The sequence below is a fragment of the Lolium perenne genome, chromosome 1 (genome assembly GCF_019359855.2).
Source record: "Lolium perenne isolate Kyuss_39 chromosome 1, Kyuss_2.0, whole genome shotgun sequence".
Classification (NCBI taxonomy): domain Eukaryota; kingdom Viridiplantae; phylum Streptophyta; class Magnoliopsida; order Poales; family Poaceae; genus Lolium; species Lolium perenne.
Window position 1 is genome coordinate 55,619,773 of NC_067244.2, and position 9,918 is coordinate 55,629,690.

General features: G+C 49.6%; 1 protein-coding gene across 2 annotated transcripts; it reads right to left on the reverse strand.

Moving 5' to 3' along the window:
• Window positions 1–1,168: 1,168 nt before the first annotated feature.
• LOC127292919 (uncharacterized) lies at window positions 1,169–5,699 on the reverse strand. 2 transcript variants are annotated; one of them, XM_051322454.2, is made up of 3 exons: window positions 4,835–5,699; window positions 4,532–4,750; window positions 1,169–2,175 (listed from the first exon to the last, which is right to left on the reverse strand). In XM_051322454.2, the coding sequence occupies exons 1-2, from the start codon at window positions 5,302–5,304 to the stop codon at window positions 4,702–4,704; spliced, it is 519 nt and encodes a 172-aa protein (XP_051178414.1). In that variant the 5' UTR covers window positions 5,305–5,699; the 3' UTR covers window positions 1,169–2,175; window positions 4,532–4,701. The 2 variants fall into 2 exon arrangements, with proteins under 2 accessions (XP_051178414.1, XP_051178403.1); XM_051322443.2 differs by lacking the exon at window positions 1,169–2,175 and adding an exon at window positions 3,886–3,947.
• Window positions 5,700–9,918: the final 4,219 nt, after the last annotated feature.

The window sequence follows — 9,918 nt, forward strand, 5'->3', positions numbered from 1 at the left end:
TTCGTGAGAAAATAGGCCCCTGGGCTTTGATTTCGTCCAATTCCGAGAATATTTCCTTACTAGGATTTCTGAAACCAAAAACAGCAGAAACAAAGAATCGGCACTTCGGCATCTTGTTAATAGGTTAGTTCCAGAAAATGCACGAATATGACATAAAGTGTGCATAAAACATGTAGATAACATCAATAATGTGGCATGGATCATAAGAAATTATCGATACGTCGGAGACGTATCAGCCGCTACCGCCGTCGGGGTCGGCGGTGGCGGCCGCGTCCGGCTGCCAAAGGCAGGGCGGTGGTGGTGCGTCCATGGACTCCCCTTCGCGCGGAGGTAGGGTGTTCCAGGGGCGGCGACGGTGGACGGCGGGTCTGGTGGCGGCGGCCTTCGGCTACTTCACCTAGATCATTGTGGGAGACGCGGTGGTGTGGCGAAACTCGGCGGGGAAAGGGCGGCAGCTGGATCGCTGCTAACCTCCACCGGCCGGGTTGGAAGAGGAAGATGGATCGCGGATCCAGCCATGGTGGCGTGGGAGCCGGCCGTTCCGGCTTTCATGGTGGTGGTCCTAGGGTTCTTCTTTCGCAAAGATGCAGACGTTTCGGATGCCGATCTTTTTTCATCTAGGCGGAGTGATGAGTTCCGAAAGGCTCCGACAGCGAATGGAATAGTGCATCTTTTTCCTGGAGTTTATAGGATCGGGTGGTATTCGGTCGCGCGCACCCATGCTTTTATTCTGACCGTTTGATTTCGGAGGGAGCGGCGCGAAGCTCTGTTCTGTGTTGACATCAAGAGAATTTTGGTCCATGGTGAAGTCAGAAGCAGAGAATTTCTTGAAGGCGAGATTGGGGGATTAGCTAAGAAAGGTTCAAGTTTCCGCGATGTTGAGAAACTTGCTTGGTGTTCCGAGATTCGCATTAGTGGTATGAAAGTGGGTGCGACAACACATGTGAAATTCATAGTCCTACCTTTCAGGGTGAAAACACAAGGTCTGGCCTTAACTGGTTTTGTCTGGCAATGATCTTGTTGGAGGCATTGTTTTAAGAGCGGGGACTATCTTAGGGTAAAAACCTAAGATCTTTGATCGAACGATGACGGCGCTGGTGCATTGTTCCCTTCTTGAAAGTGTCGTTTTTGAAAAGTCTGTATTTCAGGTGTTGTCTAGGGATGGATGTATTGGCTAAATGTACTCCATCCGTCCCTTTTTAATTAACTTGGGGGAGGAAAACGGTTTCACAAATATCATTTTACAATCCAGTCCTGCATATTTCAAAACATAACAAAAAATACTCTCAGATCTGATCGGTCAGTCCCGTATCCATTCGCCGTCAGCTCCACCACGCGCCCGGAGCTGGAATCGATCGATCGTCAGCTCCACCACGCGCCCGGAGCTGGAATCGATCCAGACGGAATCGATCCAGACGGAAGCTCCACCAGGACAATCGATCCACGCCGCCGGAGCTGGAATCGATCCAGACGGAATCGATCCAGACGTCAGCTGCTGGAGCGGAAGCTCCACCAGGCACCTCCGCCTGGAATACGGATCTGGAATCGATCGATCGATCGTCAGCCTCCGGAGCAGCGCCATGCTCTCCACCCTGCTGGAGCGGCAGTTCCACCACGCGCCTGTGCCTGGTTCTCCTCGCCCAGCTCCTGCTCGATAGCTACTGGAGCGGCAGCTCCACCAGGCACCTCCGCCTGGTTCTCCTCGCCCACTTCCTGCTCGACAGCTGCTGGAGCGGCAGCTCCACCACGCGCCTCCGCCTAGTTCTCCTCGGCCACCTCCTGCTAGACAGCTGCTGGAGCGGCAGCACCGCCACCCGCCTCCGCCTGCTTCTCCTCGGGCCCCTCCTGCTCGACAGCTGCCGAAGCGATAGCTCCGCCACCCGCCTCCGCCTCCTCCTTGTCGACACCCTCCTGAAGAACCGCTTGCCTCAGATTGGCTCCGCCGCCCGCCTCCCCATATTCAAGCTCGCCAGCCTCCAGTTCGCCACGCTGCTCGCCACGCTCCTTCATCCGGCAGCGGCAGCTCGTCTTCATCCGGCAGCGCCAGCTCTTCTTCATCAGGCAGTGGCAGCTCATCAAGGTTATATTCTGATCATTGCAAGTGCCACATGGTTACCAATTCAAATCTTGAGCAAACTCTGGCGCGCTCTTCTGGATCTTAAGAGCCACAAATTTCTGCAAAGATGAGAGCATAATCATGAGCATTGCATCGTATGCACAAGTGAGCAATAAAATGATCCCAGAACATGCCTGGAAGATATAGCTAACCAGAAAAATTATAGTGTGAATTAACTTGTAAACATATAAAGCTAGTATCGCACTTCATTGCTTGTATACAAAGAAGTGCTTGTATACAAAACGGAAACACGCCCATACAATGGTACAGAACCATTAGCTCCAGCCGCTAGTGTACATGGCGAGTTTCCTAACAAGTTTATGACAGTAACACATAGCAACACATACCCTTCACACCCACATGGTTTATGAACCAGTTTATGAACCAGGCAAACTGTTTTTTGGTTAAGAACTGGTTGCAGATAACACAAGAGATAGACTACAATATAACTTCACGTACTTTAACCGCAATCTTGGTTCATGAGATGACTTGTCAGCATTGCACAACCACTGAACACAGTTGACAAAGTGCAGTAGTGGAACAATTAGAAATGATGAAATAAACAAGGCAAGTTAGTTGCAGAAACAAAACAAGAACTTAAGATGAGTGTTTTCTTCAAGGAAATGGACAATTTTGTCCATATCGACGAAAAATGGTTTGACTTGACACAGAAAAACAATGTGTACTATCTAGTCCCTGGAGAGCCTACCCCATATCGGACAGTGCATAATAAGAACAGTATAGGGAAGGTTATGTTTTTAACTGCTGTCGCTAAGCCAAGGTTTGCCATTTTTGATGGAATAAAGGTTTGCACTTTTGATGGAAAAATAGGCACATGGCCATTTGTCACTGAAACTGCAGCTGTTAGAAGAAGCGAAAACAGGGAAAAGGGTACTCTTGAACTAAAATCAATGAAAGTTAACAGAGATGTAATGAGGGATTTCATGTGCAATAAAGTAATCCCTGCTATACTAGACAAGTGGCCAGATGAGGACGCAGGGAGAACTATCTATATACAACAAGACAATGCCACCCCACACATCAAGCCTAACGACCCTGTTTTCCTACAAGTTGTTGCACAAACTGACCTGAACATTGTGTTACTGCAACAACCACCTAATAGTCCTGATATGAACATTCTAGATCTATGCTTCTTTCGGTCTATTCAATCTCTCACCGACTGCAGAGCGCCGAAAAATATTAGAGAACTGATTGAAGCTGTGCAGGAAGAATTTGAGAACTATGAGGTGGATAAGCTAGCTAAAAGCTTTCTAACATTGCAAACATGCTTGAGAGAGACTATGAAGAAGCAATGAGGGAATTGCTATGACATCCAACACATGGGTAAAGACAAAAGGATAAAGGAAGGAAGACTCCCTATTTTTCTTACTTGCAAGGCTGATCTAGTTGCAGAGACATTAAAAATTATAGAAGAAGCACAAGCTATTGAGAATAGCACAAGCAGCAAAAGTAGAGCAGCTTAAGCAGTTGATAGAAGAGGCAGAAGCAAGAGCAAAAGAAAAAGCAGAAGCAGAAGCAGCACAAGAAGCATCTTGAGTAGTTTTAAATTATGCAATACTCCGTAGTTTTAAGTTATGTGGAACCTATTGTATATATGCAACATTTCAAATACATCATGCAGTAACTATACATATATAAAGCGAGCATATCTGATCAAGAGTTCCACATTCTCATCATAGCAATGGTCTACAAATCTCAACGATTTCTTTCAAGTGAGGCATAAATGCTAAGCAAACAGAGGATCTATAAGATTTTCACAAGAACAGGAGCGGTGATTGTTGTTGTAAGAACTCGCTCTAACTATATAAACCTGCATCATGAGATAAATGGATTTTACCCATTACTAGGCCTTACAAGAATCCCTAATTTTCATGTACAACTAAAGCCAGGCTATGGAAAGTTAATATCTGAACTCTTTCATGTACTTCATGTCAGATTCTGCAAGTCCAAACAGGCACAATTTCTCACTCCTTCAATAATTAGAAACAGTTCCTAGTTACAATTGTAGATACGCATGTGGCACTGCACAGTAATGTAAGGCTACAACATGCAGAAAAATAGGTGTTGTATGCAATTAACTCTAGTTATTATATGGCCAGAAGTCAGAATCAAGTAACTTTTCCATATTGTCAATCAACTTCAAATCACTGCAGCATGGATGAACAAAAACTATGGACTTATACATTAATGAGGATGACTCCAGTAACCCACACAGCAAGGAATTTGCAGAATCATTAGGCAACATTTAGAGTCGAAAAGGTACCAAAGAAATTCGATACAATATGATGCAGGGTCTCTTAAAAAATCACGTGTTCCAGTCATGCTATCGAGAGCAACTTTCTTTTCTCAAAGCACCCATCTAAACTCACGCGTGGAGAACAGGTTGAACCTTACCTTGAATTTTCTCCTCTCTATCAGCTGGAACACCAAGCAGTCACCATCAGCCAGCTCTTGGTGAGCAGAAAACGCTCTCCACCCGTTAAGACAACCCCAGTACTTATGATGTCTGTACGTGACATGGTAGAGCATGTCAAACTCCTTATTCACCTCATCCACCAGAGCCATCACCTCATCATGCACGGGGAGATACTGATTGAAGTGCACTGGGATAGCCTGCCAGATAGCCCAACAAATTACTCCAAGAACCATCCAAGAACAAATTGCATTGCAACAGACCAACAACGAATGTTGCCATACCAGCGCTGCCGATTTGGTGGCGGAACTGTGGGACATATGCTTGATGAAGGCTGGGTGGTCCGAGCCCAGCTGGGCCTTGAGCTGTTCGGCCTTGGCAACAGCATAGGCTCTCTCTCTTCGTTGGTCGCGTACACTGGAACTGGATCAGGTGATTCGGTCTTTACATCGCCATTCGCCTTCCTAATGCGGTAGTCGGGCTGCTCTGGGAGGCTGGCGATGCGGCCAGACCGCCGGGATTCCAAGGCATCAGCAGCTTGGCCTGTGGCAGCAAGCGGAAGGGAGTACCTGACCCCTGCGTCCCCGACGATCCCGATGGCCATGCCGGCGGCGGCGGCCATGGCGGACGGGCTGGACCGGTGGCGCGACTTCTTCCGGGGCGCGGGCGCCGGCATCTGCGAGGTGCTCGAGAAGGCCATCCTCGTCGCCGCCGCCGACGAGCCGCACGAGTTCCTGCGCCGCCGCGACCGCATCGCCGAGCGCCTCTTCAACGCGCTCCACGCCCCGCACCCGCCCGCCGCCTCATGCCACGGCAGCACCACCGTCTCGCAGCCGCCCGCCACGCCCGCAGCCGTCGCCGAGGACAAGGGCAGCGTGCGGCGCGTGCTCGAGACGCTCGACAGCAAGGTCCACAGCAGCAAGGTCGAAAAAATTGAATCTTTCTCACGGATCCAGATTTGGTGTGGAGTTGGAGATGTTCTGGTTATGGCGGAGAGGAGGAGAAGGGGACGGGGATGGCGAGCGGAGGCGCGTCAGAGAGGAGGAGGAGGAGGAGAAGGGGACGGGTAGGGGAGTGGCGGCGACGGGACGCCGGCGACGGGGAAGGAGAGGATGGGGACTGCGGACGCGAGGATGCGGAGACGTGGTTGTTGACTCGGGTCAGCGGCGGGGACGGGCGGGTTGATAGTAGAAAGAGATAGGGGGTTTTGCGCAAAATTACTGGTGAGTTAATTAAAAAGGGACGGAGGGAGTAATTGATATCTTTTGATATTAATATATAATATATTTCTTTTATAAAAAAATGTCTCAGAGCTTGGCCAACGCCATGACGACCACAGCGCCTGTGCGGCGCCCGCCTTTGGTTCCTGGCCAGGGCCCGCACCCGGTAGTAAGGCCGATGGCTCGTCGATGGTGATGGCCGGACTGCTCCATCAGACCCACGACGCTACGATCGCCGGCCACGACACGATCGCACCGCAGCCGGCAGGCACACCACCTATGGCGCGCATGGGCGCCGCGTCTTCCTATCTAAGCAAGGTGGTCTGGGCAAGGATCGTGACCTCTGGACAGCTGTCACCCTAATTTGCTGGTGCCTTTGACGTCACCGGAACGACATCGTTTTTGAAGGCGCCACCCCATCATTGAGCACGGTCATCTCTCGGATCTCAGAAGAAGCGGAGTTGTGGCGTATGGCTGGCCTGTTTAGGGGTAGTCCTGTAGACGTGGGAAAGTGGAGATGTCGCGAGTAGTTGCGTAGTGGGTGTGTGCTGCCTACCCGAGGGCAGTGTGGTGTTGCACTCTCTGGCGGCTGTGCCAGAAGTGTGTTGTACATTGGCCTTCCGGCCCTTCTTCTATGAAACAGATACGTCTCCCAGGACGTATCCTTGAAAAAAAAAAAGCTCTTCAGAGCTGATTGTCTCGCCGGCCTACGAGCACATCTGCCACGAAGTAGGGATGTTCGGCCTGAGCAGTTGTGTAGTCGTCGTGATCAAGGAGCACCTGTTCATGGCGACACTGGGCATGATCTCGCGTTGGTTAAAAAAGTGCTCGTCGTTGTCCCTATCAAAGTGCTGGAAGATCATGCATCGGACCTTCTGCCGCTGCTGCCGGTGCCAGACGACCTCATGCTCAACGCCGACAACCAGGCAGCAGGACTCGCCGCGTCGGACTGGCCGCAGAGCAGGGGCAGGCCGAGCCTGAAGCTCTGCTGGCGCGTCAATCCTCCGGCACATACTCGGGCGTCAAGAATCAAGATACGATTTTTGCGCGGCAACGAAAGTATAACTATCTAGATCTCTCTATCCAAACAAGGTACTGGAGAAACCCAGTTTTACCTTTTCTAACCCAAACGTAGTTTTCCTTCGACTAATAATTAGTAACAGAAAAGTTATCAAAACAGGTTCTGCTAAAATCTGCCTAAAACTCGTTTGCTATAAACTCACCCCTAATATTTGTTATCCAAACAACCACTAAACTCACGAGCCAAGGTCCGAAAAATATTCATGATTTTTTATGTCAAGAAATTCATGAAATTTCATTACACTAATATTTATATGCAAAGTCACATTCAAAATAATCACCCAAAATCTTCAAAGCTCAGCTGCGGAGGAAGTACGTCCCCAACGTACGCTGCTTCTTCTCGACCTGGTCACCGATTCTGTCGTGGTTGCTTACTTGCTTGCCGGATGCCAGTGATCCATCTCCACACGCACGTGCTGTCGAAAACTTCCGCAACAGAACTGGTCATCCTCTTTCAGTAGTTTGTACGGACCCGTGTTGCACACCCGCACGAGGCCTCATGCACAAGCCACGAACCTGCCTCAAAGCACTGCGCCCTGCATGCATGAATCAAAGCACTCGTGCGTAAGCTGCCAGCAAGCTACCACGCACGCATCGGCTTAGGGGGGTGTTTGTTTGGGTTTTTTTTGGCTTTCCAGTAAAAAAGCCAGCAAATCGAAACAAACGGGTAGCTTTGGAAGGTGGCTTTGCCAAAGCCAAAGCACCCTACAGGCAGATACCGAAAAGCACATATTAAGGTGGAATCGTTTTTTTAGACTTGCCCATTTCGTTTCGCACTATTTATGCAGATTGCCACCGCTGAGCCGAATCGTTACCTTCCACATCCTGTTTTTTTCTCCATCGAGCGGCGTCCTCGCGTGCGGCCGGCTGCGCGCCGCCTACCACCATCCGCCGGCGTTGCGGCTTACCCAGCTCAGGCTTGCCTCGACTAACCTCGCGCTGGCCCCGATTCCTCTCTGGATCCCATCCGCTACTTCCATGTTATCCGGAGACGGCCAGCGCACAAGCACGAGCGAGCAGCACGCTGTGGGGAGAAATTAATCAATGGCTGAAACGAACTAGCAAAGCTAGCTAGCTACTGCAGCCTCTAAATTAATCCATGAATGTTGTTTTCTTAGTTATTTTACTTGCTCGGATGAAACGAACTAGCAAAGCTAGCTAGCTACAGCAGCCTCTGAACACGAATCGAAAATCTGCCGTCTTTGCCTCTAAACACGTAACCGTAGACCATTTGATTCACGTACAAATAAGGAACAGTATAAACATTTATCAGCAGAAAAACATATTATCAAAATTCTGGGGTATTACAGACAATTCATCCATTGACAGCTAGAAAGCAAACAAAGTTGCCAAACAGTGAAACTTGAAACAGCAGCTTTCCTCACGCAGCAGCTTTTCCTGCACAGCAGCTTTCCCCACACAGCCAGCCAGCCACAGCCCAAACAAACAGGCCCTTAGCCAGCACATACGCACTTGTACAACTTGGCTTAACTGTTCATCAGCTAGCACGCACGCATCGGCTTAGCCAACACCAACACGAACACACTTGCACAACTTGGCTTCGCTGCTCAGGTCTCGGCTACCAGACGCTGGCGACAGTGGCCCAGCTTGCCAATGCTCTTCTCCATGAACTTCCATCAGATTGATCGTCTTCCTGCCCGTGGTTTGCGTCTGTCATCGCTACTGATTTGATCGCGCCGACGGTCTCAAACGGTCGAACCAGAGAGGAGGCTGGATTCTATTGCGTCCATTCACGCGTGGGGTTCGTGTCGTTTGGAGATCAAGATGTCCTGAAAAAGCCGCCAGTGTTGCTTCGTCAGGCGAGGTGTCTCGTGCATGACGCCAAGCATCTCACACATGGTGTGCACGTTGTGGAGTGACCTTCTGCAGTTCGTCCTCCTTTAGGGACTTGTCCCTCAAGCGTTGCCTGGTGGTGCTCGTGCACAACATGTTCTTGTGCTTCTCCCGCCGTCATTGGGCTTCCCAAGGCCAAACGACTTGTAGGGGCACCTTGCAACCTCACGCCAGTGGTGTTCATGGGTGTTGTGACTGCCGCAGTGGTGGTTTCAGGGCTGTTAAAATCGTGTCTCACGCGCGCACGTGTAGCCTCTGATGCCATACTGCGCTAGAACGGTGAAGATGATTGGTCGATTTCTCTAGCCGTTAAGCACTAACTCTGGGGGCTCTCCAACGCTCCTCGATGTCGTATCAGTAGCAGCTTGTGCTGGCAAGCCGCCGGGAAATCGAGGAAAGATGTATCCGGTTAAGGGCGTAAGCTGAGCCATGGGCATGGTGGCGGCATCGTTGGTGATCTTGGGCACTGCCTGTCGTCCTCGCCGTGCTGGAGTTTCCGGCCTAACCGCGTTGTAGCTCATCGCTAGCGGCTCGATCTCGATCGTAAGCTTGGTTCGATATGTTTCGATATGGTGTCCATCGCTCTCAAATTTAAAGACTTACCCAGGAAAAAATAAGAACTACTCGAGTCAGGTCCGGATACTCTCTCGGAAACCACAACTTACAAAACCAGGACACCAGCGAGACGTAGCAAACAAAGACACCATCGATAGACAATGTAAAGGACGGAAGAAACCAACGGACCGTACCATGAAAACGTTAGCTTCTTTATTATTGAATGATGATGAGTTGAAAAAAGGCGGTGGCGGTTTTCACTGAAAAGTAGGAGTAAATTTAAAATAGACGAAAATCCAAAAAGAAACCGTACTTTCTTTATTAGTAGGTATGTATATATAGAGATATATTATTACCCTTTGAATAGAAGAAAATATCGTCCACTAATTAATAACATGGAAGACCCGGATGCTTCCAGGCTATGCCCATACTACTTCAACTATCATTTGTTTGTATATATAAAGGACCATGGAATAGGGGAGCACCATAGATATCCACTGCAAGTCCTTCAGTCCTTGGCTGCCTGCAGCATCAACGTGATATGTATCCACCGGTAAATTGGAGCATGCATGCCCTTGCATTGCCTTTTTCGCATGCATGTACCAGCATAGCCTTCATCGTTAGGATGACATGCCAGTATTTAGGCCAACGGATAGATA

What these genes read in the sequence shown, in the direction of transcription:
- LOC127292919 (XM_051322454.2), bottom strand. Translation starts at nt 5,304, where the DNA reads ATGCGGTCGCGGCGGCGCAGGAACTCGTGCGGCTCGTCGGCGGCGGCG. An exon ending in CCACCAAATCGGCAGCGCTG is followed by an intron (nt 4,751 to 4,834) that starts GTATGGCAACAT and finishes GCTATCTGGCAG; the next exon opens with GCTATCCCAGTGCACTTCAA.